Genomic DNA, 17,460 nt, shown 5'->3' on the forward strand with positions numbered 1-17,460 from the left:
ACCTTTCATAATTGAAGCAGATGCTTCAGATGTAGCAATAGCAGTCATTTTACCTCAAAGACATCCCAAAACTGGCCAGATGCATCCAGTTGCATATATGTCTCGAAAATTGAACTCAGCAGAACAAAACTACATTATCGCAGAGAAAGAATTACTTGCCATACTAGAAGCGTTCAAAGAATGGAGAAATTATATAATGGGAGCAAAATTCACAGTAACTGTCTATACGGATCATAGAAATTTGCAATTCATGAGTTCTGCTAGAATGTTAACTCCTCGACAGTTAAGATGGATGATGTTCTTTGCAGAGTATGATTTCATAGTAACTTACCGTCCTGGACAAGACAATAAAAAGGCTGATGCTCTTTCTAGAAAAGACTCTTCTTTGCACAGATTCGAAGGAGCTCCACAAGCTATAATAGATCCTGACAAAGTAATCTGTTTACTGTCTGCTGACCAATTCTTAGAGAATATTCATGAAAACTTTCCTCCATCTCAATGAAAACAAGCATTGGAAATGCAATAGGTCTCGCATTAGAAAAGTTGGAGCTATTGGTTTTGTAAATGACAACTTTTTTTTATGTGTTGGTCTTGAAAATAGCAAAATTAATAGCTTTGTCATTTACAATGCCAATACTTTTAACTTTTTCAAATGGGACACCTATAGCATTTGTAATGCAACATGTTTTGTATGTACGTGACTTACATGTATTCATATTACAAATACAAATGGCTTTTAATTTTTTTAAATAATTAATACTTAAATAAAAGTTCTTGTAATTTATAATAGCAATAGCTTAAACTATTGTAAATAACTTTTGTGAAGAATATGTTCAGTGTATTTTATTGTGACGAAAATGCAAGAACAGAGGTGAAATATTGATTTTACAAATAACAATGGCTTTTAATTTTTTCTCGAATAATTAATACTTAAATGAAAGTTATTGTAATTTATAAAGGCACTAGCTTAAAGTAAATCCCAAAAAAACAAACCATAGTGTAATATGGAAACATTTACCGCCGAACTGAGAACAATGTAATGTGAAAGCTCTTCATATTAGTACAGCTGCAGACCTTCTAATGTTGATTAAGTGCACTATAAAAAGAAAACTCAAAGGAATAAATCTGTGTCACTCGAGCCCTGCGATGGGGAGAGTGATTTCCATATTTAGAGCATTACATTAATAAATGTCACAAACTTTGTCTCTTGTGCCCGTTTACACAAGCGATTGAGGCATGGTCTGTGGCAAGCGAAAAACAAGGGGGAGGGGCATATCTGCGCCCAAAAAGATGAACCCCAGGACCAAACGCGAGGCCACCCTTTGATAAGCTGAAAGTCTGGGATCATTGGGAGTGTGTGGGGATGATTGCTAAACAGGACGTTCTAAATCCTTGTTTTGAGGTAATGTCTCTGTGCACAAACCAGCCTGCAGGCGCTGCAGCCAGGTCCTCTCCTAAAGTGATTGTAACATGGAATCTGTGAAGCAGATATTTGTTTTATTGTATTTACTGCCCCGGAGATCCAGGTTTACAAAAGGACAACAGAAGGAGAAGGCCATAAAACGAGCCAAGCGTGTAATGCCCAGTGGTTCGGCTTGCAGCAGGCTGTGCTTCTGCACCACAAAGGAGCCGGCTAATGAGAGGTCCAATGCAGCCTGGAGAAACGCGAGAGACGGCCCAGCAGCCGTCAAAGTGAAAGTAAACAAGTTAAAAAAAATAAAAGTATTTTAACTTGTTCTTAGCTTGTGCGCAGTGCACAGAATCACCTGAGCATCCAGACTCACCACAGAAGCAACCCAGCTCCCAGGATGCACTGCAGCTAGCTGACACAAAAGTAGGACAACAGCAAAGGTTTCAGACCGACAAGGAAGGCGGACTCTCTCAGCTTGTCGCCGTAAGTGAGCAACATCTCCTTCAAATGAAAAGCTTACGTCAGCGTTCGAATCAATAAATCAAACAAAGCAGGCAGGCATTTATTTTCAAAACGTTTTTTTATGTAACATAACTTTGCCTTTAAACACTAAATACATAATATTACTCTTATACTGTTACTAGATAATGAAAAAAAAAACGTTCGCATTTAGAACACCCCTCCCCCCAAAAAAGACGGACTTCTTTCAGAATGTATTAAAACAACCCAACTCAAAGATGGCTGTGTGTATTGTGACGCGTTCTACCAATCATCGGGAATCTGTCCCACCCAATCCCAAGCAAGGGGCAAAACAAATGTGCAATAAGTTTGATGTTTTTTATACTGCGGAACCACATGAACTCGACCACGCGGCACCCGTTATTATCGGCATGTATGCGCACACAATGAACGCCTATGTATACATACTCGTACCTGTGACTGGAGAGCGAGGGGAGGCCATGCAGTTAAGGGTGATAAAACGCCGAAAAAATATTTTGAGTTGATGCAGGTTTGTTAAGTCAGTGATTTAATGGAACCTAATTGTGTTGAGGACAAACATTTGGAAGCAAGAAAAAAAAAAGAGTAGGAGGAGGAGGGGGGAGGAGAGTAGGAGGAGGAGGGGGGAGGAGAGTAGGGGAGGCACGGCCTAGCGGCCGTGCAATCAAGAAGTGAGGGGGCGGAGCTGGGGGAGGCTGTGAGAGAGAGAGTAGGCAAGGCAGGCGGCTGGGGACATGTGCACGCGCTTTTAAGCTCAATGCGCATGCGCATTGAGCTTAAATTTCTCGTGCACTGCAAGGAATCGCCACGATTCCTTGCAAGTTGGTTAAAGAGTGGATAAGCCCCCATAGTCTCGCAAGCTCGATGCGCATGCGCATCAACAGGCGAGACCTAAAAATGGGTGAATAAAGCAGAAAATCAAACAATCAAAGAAGGAATACCATTCCACAGAAAGCAGGTTTACCTTCCTACCAAAGAATTACAAGAAACTGTGTTCAATTGGTTACACTCCCATCCAATGGCAGGACATCCTGGCCCCAAAAAGACTGTAGAAAAAGTAGAAAGATTATTCTGGTGGCCGGCTCTTCAGAAAGATGTTACAATAATGGCTCAAAATTGTGAGACTTGTGCAAGATTTAAGACAGATCATAGTAAACCAAAAGGTTTGTTACAAGTCCTACCAACACCAACTAGACCATGGGAACATATTTCTTTAGACTTTATTACTAATCTACCGCAGATCAATCAACATTCGGTCATTTTGGTTGTAGTGGACAGTCTAACTAAGTACGCACATTTCATTGCTTGTAAATAATTGCCAACAGCAGGACAATTAGCACAAATATTCCTAAAAGAAATAGTGCGTCTACGCGGATTACCGTCAGTGTTGTTATCAGACCGTGGTTCTCAGTTTTCATCTAAATTTTGGCAACAATGGTGTCATAGTTTACAAATTACATCAAATACGTCTACCAGCTATCATCCACAAACGGATGGTCAAACTGAACGATTAAATCAAACTTTAAAACAATAGATGCAATGTTACGGATTCCAAAAAATCCTGGTTAGAATTGCTTTGGATTGCTGAAATAGCCTATAATTCATCACCTCATTCATCTACAGGATCCTCTCCTTTTGAAGCTCTTTATGGATATTTACCAAAGACTATTCCTTTGACCTTGCCCAAAGATGAGAGTAATGATACAGTACAACTCATGCAGACTGTTCACCAGCAAATTCACAAACGTTTGTTACAAAGTAAGGAAGAATACAAAAACAATATGATAAACATCATCGATCAGGACCAATGTATACTTCTGGAGACAAAGTGTGGTTGTCTACAAAGAATTTGCATTTTAAACACAAAAACATGTTCCATCCCAAATTTATCGGCCCGTATCCATTACTCCGTCAAGTCAATCCAGTGACTTATAAACTACAACTTCCCCAAAACTTGCAAATTCACCCTGTATTTCATACCTCCCTGTTGAAACCAGCTAGGCAAGATGTAACGCCCAAACCGGCTCCGGTTTTGGTTCATTGCAATTGGGAATACGAGGTACGGAATTTACTGGACTCTAAACGTAGAGGTACAAAACTGTGGTATCTCGTATCTTGGAAAAGATATGGGTCTGAGAATGACTCTTGGGAACCAGCTGAAAACATTCATGCCTCTCGATTATTACGAAGATTCCACCTCCTTCACCCTTCAAAGCCGGGCCCTAGACCGCTCTTGGGAGGGGGGAATACTGTCAGGAATAGGGTGGCTTGCGGTCTAGGGCCCGCCCCACTCTGCAGATGTAGCTATCGCCCGCCATGTCTGGTGCCAATGTGTGGCAAAATGCATCAGGTTCTTGGAGGACGTTGGTGGCAGAAATGTGTGAAAAGGCCTTAGCAATAATGTGGCCTGTAGGTCCTTTGTTCTTGTGTGTGCTTGAATATTCATTTGAGAGTGGTCCACCAGATGCGTGAGGTTTGGCACCCTTACCGCGTCCGCCGGATGCGTGAGCTTTAGCATACCGGTCGCATGCATGGGGTTTAGCATAAGGCGTAGTCGCGCTAATATACGCGACCACGCCCTAACGTCCGTGCTCACTATTCTGGGGATTCTGAAGGTGTAGCAGCTTGTCCCAGGTGCTCCAATTTGGCAGAAGTGTTTGCAGAAGTGTTTGGAGTTTCTTTCAGGAGTCGAGTCGAACAGAGGCGTTTCCCAGTCGTATGCAGCATAGGAGAAGCTGATTCCAGTTCCAAGAGGACTTTCTTCGAGTTGATAGACACGCCCTTCCAGTTTGTAGAGTAGGTCGTACTCTACAGGTAGGAGAAAGCCTTTGCAAAAAAGTGAAGTTAAAGAATGTTTTCTTGAATTCTAAGAGCCATATGTACAAAAGGTTTTCTGTGATATTTACCAGGTACATTATAAAGGCAATTCAATTTCTTTGATTTCATGTGATGTTTTTTATTTCTTCAATTCATTGATTCTTTGGGTAAAATAAAAGTGCTTTTGATTAGTCCTGCTGGGTCGCAATTCGACTTGTTTAGTCGCAAGTCCAACCTGTTTAGTCGCAATACTGTTTAAAATTGGGTTGTAAAGAAAAGTATTAGAAAGGCAAAAGAGGTTATTTGCTGATATTATACAGATACAGCTTCTTGAAGTTGTGCAGATTGTAAAGAGGTTATTTATAGTATAAATTTGTCACAAGTTCCTTTGAGTCATTTCCTTTGGAAACAAATTGGTTTGTGAATACGCTTAAAAGAGTCAACAGTCTTTCTGCTGGAGATTTCAGTAGATTTAATCTCTAAGCTAACTTGATCCTTCAATTGTGAAGATATTATTATTTAAGCATTAGGAAACTCGCAACAATAACTTTTCCTTTTCAGATCTCCCTCCCAGCAGTTCCCTTCCTAACTCCCTTTTCCCCCCGCTTGATCACTTCAATATTCTGTGTATTTAATACAACCAGAATTGGAGGTATCGAGAGGTGGGCCCTTATATCATCACATCAGATCCTGAGGAAGACTTCCTCTGACAACTGGTTATTGCTTGCCTTTCCTGATTTGTTACGGAGGCCAGTGACGGGCCCCCATGTGTTGGGGGGAGGGTAGGGTGCAATTGGGGTGTACCATGGTACCCCCTAAATTTCACAGCACTACGTGGTAGGCACCGTGTGGTGCCTGGCAAGTAGTGCAGTGAAATTCACAACATGGCATTTTGACATCGCGGCGGGTGCGGCTGTCAGCAGCACCCACCGCAATGTTAAAGAGCAAGATCCGACCGCCATAGTGACGGTAGCATCCTTATCGGGTATGCGGGACTGCTGTATGCATGGCGGACGGACTCCAGTCCGTCCGCCATCCTAATAACCCCCTAAGTGTGCTCAACAATTTTTCCAAAAAGCACTGAGTTATCGGATCATCTGTGTGCTCCCCGGCAGGTTCCATATCTTTCTCGAGGGGATGGGCCAACAACTGTTTGGATCTGTGCCCTCCCGTTTTCTCTGTGCCTGGTTTCTTGAGGTCATTCTTCGCTCATTGCGTAGACATTTCTGTGGGGCACCGCCGAGTGGGGCAAGGAGACTGCCCAGTCGGTGGGCCACGACTCGTGTTTCGCCTTCCTCCAGTCAACCCTTGAGTCAGTGTTCTCTGGCTCCTGTCCCGCTACCAATTGAATTCGCTCTCCTGGGGGCGTGAGGTGAGGGAGACAATCTATGCTCCAACACCTTGAGAACTCCTACCCTTCTCCTCGTTTGCAGTGACACCCTTGCGAGCTAGGGGGGCCACACTTTCAAACTGATGTTAGGGCTCCCATGTAACAGTCATCTTGTGTAGTGCAGGTCCCGGCACCATCAGGGGAGATCCCAGTTCCACACCAACCGCTGATGTCGGGTACCACAGGGCTTCAATTTCAGCACTCCCTTGGTCTCTAAAGCACAGTGTGGATGCCTTGATAAGCCCTGGTGAGCGGAGCTCTGAAGAAATGGTGCTACTCCACCACCACCTTTGCCACGCCCCCTTATGCTCTTTTTATTTGAAAAATATTAGGACACAGGGATAGAGTCCTTGAGTCCTGTAATGGCAGCTGCAAAATTTCTTTCATACTTGGAGCTAGACAGTCAGATCGGTCAGTGCTGCATGACCAATCCACAGTATTGAAATGGCTGACAGAACAAATATCTCCCTAGGCCAATTAGAATGTTCACCAGATTGGAATATTGGACTCTCCAGAACCAACTGTTCAGATAAGGAACGTCTTAACCCCTTCAAGGCCAACCCGAGCACATGTTTAAATGTCAATTTCTCGAAAACAGCTGAAGCTGTATATTTCTGTATTGTAGGTGAGATTTTCCTATGGTAATTAACTTGGGAAATCAATATTTTGAGACTACGTTTTTCTTGGCTGCCCCTTGACGTATCAGCACAACATTTTCGAAAAGATGCAGAGGCGGATGAATATTTTTCAGCAAGTTTCATGAAGATTCGTCAAACGGCACCAAAGTTATTAGCAAAACAAAAAAAAACTGTTTTCTATGGTAACTAGGTCCTAAATATAATTACACTGTGAGAGGTGCTATTGTTGAGTGTGGCAAGGTGCCCTGACTCAAGAGAGGTGATGTCTCAAATGGGTCTTGATTCCCCTCCACTCTGTGTTTGTAAATATGCAGAAAAAAAGCAGTTTAGAATTCAGCAATATCTAAGTATACCTGATAAATGTAAAACACAGCATTACAAAAAGTAATAAATAAGAGTGAGAAAAATTGGACATGCTTCCCCATAAAGGAAGACGACCCTGACATGGGATAAGTAACACGTATTCATATGGTTATTACTTGTATTTTCAGCAAGTTCACTATAAAAAAGATTTGATGACATTATTGTTATGTAGAATTTGACTAAATAAAATATGTTGTATAAAATATAAGGAATCAGTGTGAGGTTTCATATTCTCAAATATCTTTCACATCTTTGGGCCTGAATCTGATCTTGTTTGGGAGGGCTCTGCATCGGATTTGGGTTTGGCGAATCCGATCCGCTGCCCTTGTTTCTGACCGGCTTGTTCCCAGTTCCAAACTACCAAGTACAATGCCTGGAAACCATGAGCACTGTCCAAATTGGTTCTGGAAGGCACTTGTACAGGGCGAGCCTTTTGGATCCAATTCCCACAGCACTATGGACTTGGTTTCCGAATGAGCAGGTATGATGAACGATTCGGACAGCTTTTCCGATTCGGTATGACCGGAACAAATCTGCACCCTGAATCGGTCTTTGGGGACCCATAGCAGGCCCACTTCACCCGGGGCCCTCTGTATTGGACCCGCGGGGGTTTCCATGGGTCCCCTCTTCCCACCCATGCAAAGTGTGACAGGCATCTTGGGGTGCCCACCACAGGGTGCACTCTTTTCCCCCACTGATCCTTTTTACAGTGGGAGCCTGTGTTCGCGTTCGGAACACAGGCTCCCACTGAAGTCAATGGGAGCCCAACCGAATCGTATCCAGGATAAATACGGATGCATTGTACTCATTCGATCGGACTCCTCCAATCCGAGTCGTCCGGAAAGCATTCTGGAAGCATTTCAGTTGCAATGCTTTCCGAACGAGATCAGAATCAGGACCTTTATTGTGAGAAGATGTGGTGCAGCATCATCTATATTACGTTCGCTAGTGGTTAAGTGTACATATTTACCGTGTCCCTTGGTAACCATCTCGAATGTAGGGGCATTTCCTCTTCCACTGAAGTCATCCGCTTGATCCACCAGAGCTTCCTTCACTGCCTCATACCCGCAAAGCACAACAACTGGTCTAGGGCCGAAGTACACAGTGAAGACTGGGCCATAGGTTTGAGAGATCTGTAGTGTTAATGAGATTGTAATAAGACTAAATAAATAAATACAGTCATTACGCAAGCTACCATGATTATCAGGGCAATGGCTAAAACCAATAATACTAGTGTAGATGTTCAGAAAACAAATTAACATGCATTTTCTTTGATACTCATAACTTGCTCTATTCAGTCATGTACGACACTCCATAATGTTATAGGCAAACTTTATAATGTTATGATTCCTTTTAATAACAAACTAGGTTGGATTATTCTTTTTAGAAACAGGCACTTTATAGCACTTGCAGGTGTCATTCAAATTCATAATGAACTTGCTTATTTTTATTTACGGCAGTGTATATGATTAGCCAATTCTTTAAGACCTCAAGGCCCATGATTTGTTTCCATTTGCCACAGATCCTCAGTTCAATTTATACTGATGTGAATTTTGTACCTAACAACGCACTTAAGAAGAATGAAGCAAGTATGTTGCTGTTGCGAAGGCATTTTTGATGTGAAGTGAGGAGGAAAAAGATAACCTAAGGATTTGTAAAGTGCATGTTCACCCATAGTTATCTTAGTGCTAAATAGCAGATGTTTATTGTTACCCACATCAATAGTCATCTTTTTTTCGACCCCAGAAGGATGAGTGACCTGCCAGGATTTGAACCTGTGACCATGCAGTTAAACACAGGCGGCTACAGTGGATGCTTTAGTCTAGTAAGCCACTAGACTCGGCTGTGATACAAATATCTCTGGGGCCATATTATGAAAAGTACCCTGGGCACAAAGGCCATGTGCCCACTTTGTGAGCCCCCAGAGCACTTTGGTATTACATAAAGGGCTGCATACTCTTGTGCAGTCCTTTTTGTAATACAGATAACGCTGGTGCATATAGCACAAGCACTATCACCAGTGGCCCCATGCAAATTATTGAATCCCTTTGCCTCTGCACCCGTGCCATATTATAGATGCAGGCCCAGAGGCTAATATTCTGTGAGGAGACACACTGGCAGTGCACCACCTAAAAGATGGCACACTGCCAGTGCACTTCCTCATGGCAGCCCTCTGGAGGGGGTCCTATGGACCGCCTGGCCAGGACATTCCCTTGCAGGCTGTTGCAGTCAGTCACTGCACCCGCAAGCAAAGGGTCTCTCGCGCCTCTTAAAAGTGCAGGTGGGTTTCTGACTGCCCAGTGAAACACGGAGCGGCTGCTTGAAAGTCGCTCTCTTTTTCACTCAGATTGCACTGCCCCCAGGATAGCACGACTTTGCGATTGCCCTGGGGGCACTACATTCATTGTAATAGGGTGAACCTGTTTTAAGGTGCATCGGGGTGCAAACAAGGAAAGGGTGCACTATGTGTAATATGGCCCCTGGTGCACTTACAATGCCACCACTATCTTAAGAGGTGTATACCCATTTGAACGAGGATGTAGCAACATTTAAATGAGGGAAATACTATGTCTCTGCACCAGCGATGTATTATAAATATGGGCGCTGAGGCAAAGAGGTCCGCAGGTGGCACACTAACAGTGCACCACAAAAAGATGGAGTGCTGTCAGTGCATTCCCCGGCGGACAGCCCACTGGAGGTAGTTTAAAGGGTCCCACATATCCTCTGCAGGTGGATAGAGTTACTAACTGCATCCGCCTGCAGAGGGATCAATGTCTCTGCTTTGAAGTGCACATAGGCGCAGTCTTCTAAGGAAATGTCTCTTTTTGCATGATCACTCTCAAACATTTGGACTGATGCTGCAGGTTTTACGATTCTGAAATTGCACTGAGACCTACAAACCATGCCTGAGTGCCAGTGCTCAGATCCTAAAAGTATATGTTTAAATCGCTTACTCTTAGGTTGGCATACGTTAACATTCTTTCACGTCCCTATTTACACCCAGGGGCTGCAAGCTAAAAGTCCCTCGTAGAATGAAGTACTTGATTGTGCCACCAAGAGTGAGATAAAGAAAAGCACTGGCAGACTGGTAGAGCAGATTTCAACTGCTAACTCAACTTTGTTGTTTCATTCTTTAGCAAAGCCAAAAGCTTCCTTTTTAATATTTGTAAGTCACACCTGCAGCAGGCCTAACGAGCCCTAAAAGCAGAGTACAATCTAATAACAAGCATTTGCAATGCAAAAGGTCTCGCATTAGGAAAGTTTGAGCTATTGGTACTGTAAATGACACATTTTTTATTTATGTGTTGGTTTGGAAAATAGTGAAATTAATTGCTTTGTCATTTACAATGCCAATAGTTTTAACTTTCGCAAATGTGACACCCATAGCATTTGTAATGCAATATGTGTTGTATTTACATGACTTAGATGTATTGATATTACAAATAAAAATGTTTTTTTAATACTTAAATAAAAGTTATTTAAATTTAGAATGGCAATAGCTTTTGTAAATAACTTTTGTGAAGATTATGTTCATTGTATTTTGTGACGAAAATCCAAGAACAGAAGTGAACTGTTAACACATTTTTGTGACATTTGTAATAAAGCTTGAAACATTGAGAGAACATATTTGAACTAGTTGTTGTTGAATGGTTGCACAGATTGATGCTGTGGTGGCTTTGAGTGATGTTATGGTGGCGATGAGTGATGCTGTGGAGTTCAGTGATTCCTATGGTAGCGCATAGTGATGTTGTGGTGCCCCTGAGTGATGCTGTGGTGGTGCTCAGTGATGCTGTGGTGGTGCGAAAGATAGAGTGAGTGCGATAGATAGAGCGAGGGCGATAGATAGATAGAGTGAGGGTGATCGATAGATTGAGGGCGATAGATAGACAGATAGATAAAGTGTATTTATGTTGCATTGAGTAAAGTAAATATGAGGTGTGTAATTATATGGCACTGAGTGGTATTATGTGGAGTGTATTTACGTTGCATTGAGAAGAGTGCAATTATGTGGCTTGTAATTATGTGGCACTGAGTGGTAATATGGAAAGTGTATGTTGTATTCAGTAGAGTGTAATTTTGTGGCGTGTAATTATGTGGCACTGAGTGGTATTTGGAGTGTATGTTGCATTGAGTGCAGTGTAATTATGTAGCATATAATTATGTGGCACTGAGTGGTATTGTTTGGAGTGTATGTTGCATTGAGTGCAGTGTAAATATGTAGCATATAATTATGTGGCACTGAGTGGTATTGTGTAGAGTGTGTGTTGCATTCAGCAGAGTGTAATTATGTGGTGTGTAACTATCTTGCACTGAGTAGTATTTGGAGTGTCTGTTGAGTGCAGTGTAATTATGTTGCATATAATTATGTGGCACTGAGTGGTATTATGGGGAGGTTATGTTGTATTCAGTATAGTGTAATTGTGTGGCATGTAATTATGTGGCACTGAGTGGTATTGTTTGGAGTGTATGTTGCATTGAGTGCAGTGAAATTATGTAGCATATAATTATGTGGCACTGAGTGTTATTGTGTGGAGTGTGTGTTGCATTCAGTAGAGTGTAATTATGTGGTGTTTAATGATGTGGCACTGAGTGGTATTTGGAGAGTATGTTGCATTGAGTGCAGTGCAATTATGTTGTATATAACTATGTGGCACTGAGTGATATTTAGAGTGTATGTTGCATTGATTGCAGTGTGTGTACTTATGTGGCGTGTAATTATGTGGCACTGAGTGGGATTTGGAGTGTATGTTGCATTGAGTGCAGTGTAATTATGTGGTGTGTAACTATGTGGCACTGAGTGGTATTTGGAGTGTATGTTGCATTGAGTGCAGTGTAATTATGTGGTGTGTAATTATGTGGCACTGAGTGGTATTTGGAGTGTATGTTGCATTGAGTGCAGTGTAATTATGTGGCGAGTAATTATGTGGCACTGAGTGGTATTTGGAGTGATTGTTGCATTGAGTGCAGTGATGTGGTGTGTAATTATGTGGCATGGAGTGGTATTTGGAGTGTATGTGGCATTGAGTGCAGTGTAATTATGTGGTGTGTAATTATGTGGCACTGAGTGGTATATGGAGTGTATGTTGCATTGAGTGCTGTGAAATTATGTAGCATATAATTATGTGGCACTGAGTGTTATTGTGTGGAGTGTGTTGTATTCAGTAGAGTGTAATTATGTGGTGTTTAATTATGTGGCACTGAGTGGTATTTGGAGTGTATGTTGCATTGAGTGCAGTGTAATTATGTTGTATATAACTATGTGGCACTAAGTGATATTTGGAATGTATGTTGCATTGAGTGCTGTGTAATTATGTGGCGTGCAATTATGTGGAACTAAGTAGGATTTGGAGTGTATGTTGCACTGAGTGCAGTGTAATTATGTGGCCTGTAATTATTTGACACTGAGTGATATTTGGAGTGTATGTTGCATTGAGTGTAGTGTAATTATGTGGCGTGTAATTATGTGGCACGGAGTGGTATTTGGAATGTATGTTGCATTGATTGCAGTGTGTGTACTTATGTGGCGTGTAATTATGTGGCACTGAGTAGGATTTGGAGTGTATGTTGCATTGAGTGCAGTGTAATTTTGTGGTGTGTAATTATGTGGCACTGAGTGGTATTTGGAGTGTATGTTGCATTGAGTGCAGTGTAATTATGTGACGTGTAATTGTGGCACTGAGTGTTATTTGGAGTGTATGTTGCGTTGAGCGCAGTGTAAATATGTAGCATATGATTATGTGGCACTCAGTGGTATTGTGTGGAGTGTGTTGCATTCAGTAGAGTTTAATTATGTGGTGTGTAATTATGTGGTACTGAGTGTTATTTGGCGTGTATGTTGCATTGTGTGCAGTGTAATTATGTTGCATATAACTATGTGGCACTGAGTGGTATTTGGAGTGTATGTTGCATTGAGTGCAGTGATGTGGTGTGTAATTATGTGGCATTGAGTGGTATTTGAAGTGTATGTGACATTGAGTGCAGTGTTATTATGTGGTGTGTAATTATGTGGCACTGAGTGGTATATGGAGTCTATGTTGCATTGAGTGCTGTGTAATTATGTGGCATTGAGCGGTATTTGGAGTGATTGTTGCATTGAGTGCAGTGATGTGGTTTGTAATTATGTGGCATTGAGTGGTATTTGGAGTGTATGTGACATTGAGTGCAGTGTAATTATGTGGTGTGCAATTATGTGGCACTGAGTGGTATATGGAGTGTATGTTGCATTGAGTGCTGTGTAATTATGTGGCACTGAGTGGGATTTGGAGTGTATGTTGCATTGAGTGCAGTGTAATTATGTGGCGTGTAATTATGTGGCACTGAGTGGGATTTGGAGTGTAGTAATTATGTGGCACTGAGTGGTATTTGGAGTGTATGGTGCATTGAGTGCAGTGTAATTATGTGGTGTATAATTATGTGGCACTGAGTGGTATTTGGAGCGTATGTTGCGTTGAGCGCAGTGTAAATATGTAGCATATAATTATGTGGCACTGAGGGGTATTGTGTGGAGTGTGTGTTGCACTGAGTAGAGTGTAATTATGTGGCACTGAGTGGTATTTGGAGTGTATGTTGCATCAAGTGCAGTGTAACTATGTTGCATATAACTTATGTGGCACTGAGTGGTATTTGGAGTGTATGTTGCATTAGAGTGCTGTGTAATTATGTGGGCGTGCACATCTAAAACAACCATGTCTTTAGCAGTCTCTCGAAGCTGGTTAGCTCACCGCAGGCCCTAATGTTCTGTAAAATTAGTTTGGAAAAGTGGCAACAGCATTGCCATATACGAGGCATGAGAACCAGAAAAGAACAGAGATTGGCACATGTCACAGGGGTTTCACTCCCATATAAGCCTGCCGAAATCATACACACACACACCAGATATAGGAGTCAAAGTGGGTGGCGACCTTCTGGCCTAATGTCAAGAAGGATGGTGGTGGGGTCAAGCCGGTGAGGAGAGATATATATTATATATATGAGAGAGAAAGAGAGAGAGAATTGTCAAGCAGCTTACAAGACATTTTACCAGCAGACAGGTAAAGAAAATGACAAAACAAACTGGGAGCTCAAGTAAACTTAGGTCGGGGGCTGGAAAGAACATGGCACAAATTACCGAGATATGCAGAAAAGAAACATCCGATTGGGATGCAGCACTATCTAAAAGGGTAATTACTGTACAGTACAGCCTTTTCGGTCCCATTACAGGAGAACAGTCCGAGGACTCAAACAGGATACAACCAATAAGAGAACAATGCAGCCACTAACATCGATTGCTCCTAAAAGGTGGACAGCATCTCCAAGCCATGAGCAGGTGTTCCGTCGGCAGAGTAACTATTCCTGACTCGATATTCAAAGGCATGGCGGTAGGAGGAAGACGACGAAACAACTGCCTAACAATGCAAGTATTATAAAGTAACGGTAAAAACAGACACGGTATTTGTACACAAGTAGGTCGACACCATTAATGAAGAATAGAGGTTACAAAACTCTAACAATATTGTTCACGCAATAAAAAGTTTCATTTTTCCGGTATCTCCTGGTATAATGTAAGGGGCGAGAGTCACTGTGTAAACATCTTACTGCAGTCTCACAAAACCTCGACCTGCACCAACACAAAGCTGCACGTGGTACAAAGACAAGCACAACGCCCTTGAACAAATAATTATAACAGTGGAAGCACTGCAAAGAATCCGAAAAACATGGGCTCAGTTTATTTAAAGACCCATTAACGATAGGCCCTGGTACCTTGCCGATCTTATTATCCACAACTTCTTTTCAGACACTTTTTTTGGTTCGAGTAAGCCACACTACGTTTCTACCGCCCATGACCCAGAGGCCTCGGCTCATCGAAGACTTCCCCACTTCGGAACTCAGTAGTAACAAGGATTAAAGCAAGCTGTATAATTAAGACAGTCCCAGTAATCATAAAATAAAAGCACAAACGATTTACTTCTGTAAATAAAGTATAATAAAAAAGAAACCTTAGATGACATGTTTCCAAAACTGCAACACTTCTTTAATGACTCAGTGCATCTAAAACAAGCTGGAGGCGGCTCTGGCGCAGCACGTCGTCTTCTGGAGACGTGCGCGTTCATAGAGCATAATCGGCTCGTGCACAGGCCAGTAGCCGCTCGTTCACAGCTCTATCTCCCTTGCCAGTTAGCACAGTGACTATAGAACTCGCGCTGGCTGGAGCGCTTCGCGCTCCAACACCAGCTCGACCTAAAAAGAAGGACATGTCTTTTTGCATGCCTCTCTCACAATAAACAGCCTGCATCGTTGGTTTTACTGTAGAAAGGCTAGTAACCATATCAACAAGTCTGGAGTTACATGCTGACAACTGAACAGGGCTAGCTTCCAAATAGGACTACTAAAACTGGTACTTCAAGGGATGAAACAAATTGTTGCACTCAAACTGATTTGTTACTAAAGTCAAATGTAATGGAACTATTTTACAAATGGCAACTTTCAAAAGTTAAACTCACACAGAAGTACGTCCGGTATATGTAGGAAGACCAGGAGAGAGAGGTCTTTCAAAGCAAAAACCTTATAAAGAAAAAGGCTTTTCTTAGGACGAAAACCCCCCTCACCCTTGGGTGACATGCTTCATCATTGGACTCTCCTCACACCTGTATCGCATGGCCTCTGGTGTGGGCTGCAGCTCTCCGACGGAGAGGAGCAAAGGTGTTTTATAGGGGCGAATGAAAGAGCATGTGATGTAAAAGTGAAGCAAAGAGTGCTAGATGCTATCTCGTTTTTTAATGAAAACAAGTGAGGGAGTGATTAGGGACCAGCACTCTCCTGGTAGGCAAAAACTACATTTTATTTCAGTGCCTCCAGTGGACAGGATAAAAAAGAAGAATACATGGATGTCTGAAAAGAATACTCCCTATTGTATCAAGGTCAATAAGTTTCTGCTCTACAGGGACCCTAACTGGGGTTCAAAAGAATTCGTAAAGGACAAAAGAAGACTATAATGTCACTCTGCAAAAAGTTCTGTGTGGAAAAAACATATACGGGCCTCTTCGTTGTAGGCCATATGATACATACAAATCGCCCACAGAGTTTCAATCATGGGATCTACTTCTGTATGGAGAAAGAAAAACAGATATTTACAAGATTAACCTCTTCGATGCGTCATACGACCCCTGGCCGTCCGATGTCACGATGCTTGTGTTCGTTGGACGGCCGGGGCCATCTGAACTGCGCATGCGTCAAATTCCGCCGCACCGCAGCGAAATTTGCGCCGCGTTGAAGAGGTCAACAAATAGATGTATAGCGCAGTGACGAGGTAAAGAAGACTGGGCAAATTCCACCACCACGAATATAGCACGTTACTACATGTGCTATTACCATGCAGTAGGTTCCAATGCGGTTGTTACAACAACAGCGTTGTTACCACGCATGGCTTTACTTTGCAATTTGTTTCTAGGAGCAGCGCCAGGAGGAGTGCTGGACTTAGGAATAGTATAAATTACTATTCCTACTCCAGTTAAAGCAACAGCAGGGAATGTGTTGGATTTAAAATCCAACACATTCTCTGGTGTTGCACGCCACCTAGCACAAGTCGTAGAAACGACTTGCGATGTAAAGCCACCTGTGGTAACAACGCGGTCGTTGTAACAACTGCATTGTTACCTACCTACCTACGTGGTAATAGCAGCATTGTAAGCACTGTTTTCCTACCACCACATTTCATTTATTGAGTAAATTGGAGTAGGTGTGTTTCTTACCCATGTTCAGTTAGTACTTTAGTCACTCTGAAGCCTCAAAGGCTGCTATCACATATGGGTGTTTTGCAAAAGAGTATATCAATTTTGTTCAAAGAAAGACAGGGTATCAAATTATAAAATCATGTAGACTTATTAGTATATCAATTGCTGAAGTTTCTACTTGAAGACTTAGTCTGATCCAGATCGAGTGCCCACCCTTAGCTCTACATCTAAAAGAGGAGGTGGCTTGATTGAAATAGCATGCATAACCATCACAGGTTACTAAAGATGTTGCCCAAGTTTCTTGCATATCAATGATATCAAACTTAGTTGTGTAGGCCAGCCAATTGGGCCTGTTCATCCTCTCCTTATGTCACACAATATTCCAACTGAGTATGGAATAGGAATAGGCAGAACTAAAACCAGAGGGGCCACCCTTTGAAGAGAAAGTGTCTAAGTTTGTACGAGGGGCTTAACTCGATCGGCCTTGGCCAAAAGTCAGTCAGGGCTGGAGAGAGCATCAAATCTGTAGCAGGGAAGGAACAAAGGCCCGCAGGTCTTTGTAAAGGAAATAACGGCCCTTGAGAGGTTGCTCTGTTTAAAGGGGTTTTAGATCGATAAAATGGAAGCTGTTGC

The 17,460-nt window shown here is 42.3% G+C and overlaps 1 protein-coding gene across 1 annotated transcript in view; it reads right to left on the reverse strand.

Annotated features, from left to right (window-relative positions):
* The window catches only part of LOC147691992 (cytochrome P450 2G1-like), a 708,782-nt gene that overhangs the window by 584,643 nt on the left and 106,679 nt on the right, over positions 1-17,460 (reverse strand). The window contains exon 2 of the mRNA XM_086938281.1: positions 8,088-8,250. Within this exon, the coding sequence (XP_086794407.1) occupies positions 8,088-8,250 (163 nt within the window). The remainder of the gene's footprint in view (positions 1-8,087; positions 8,251-17,460) is intronic.

This window comes from Lissotriton vulgaris, chromosome 9, assembly GCF_964263255.1.
Source record: "Lissotriton vulgaris chromosome 9, aLisVul1.2, whole genome shotgun sequence".
Taxonomy (NCBI): domain Eukaryota; kingdom Metazoa; phylum Chordata; class Amphibia; order Caudata; family Salamandridae; genus Lissotriton; species Lissotriton vulgaris.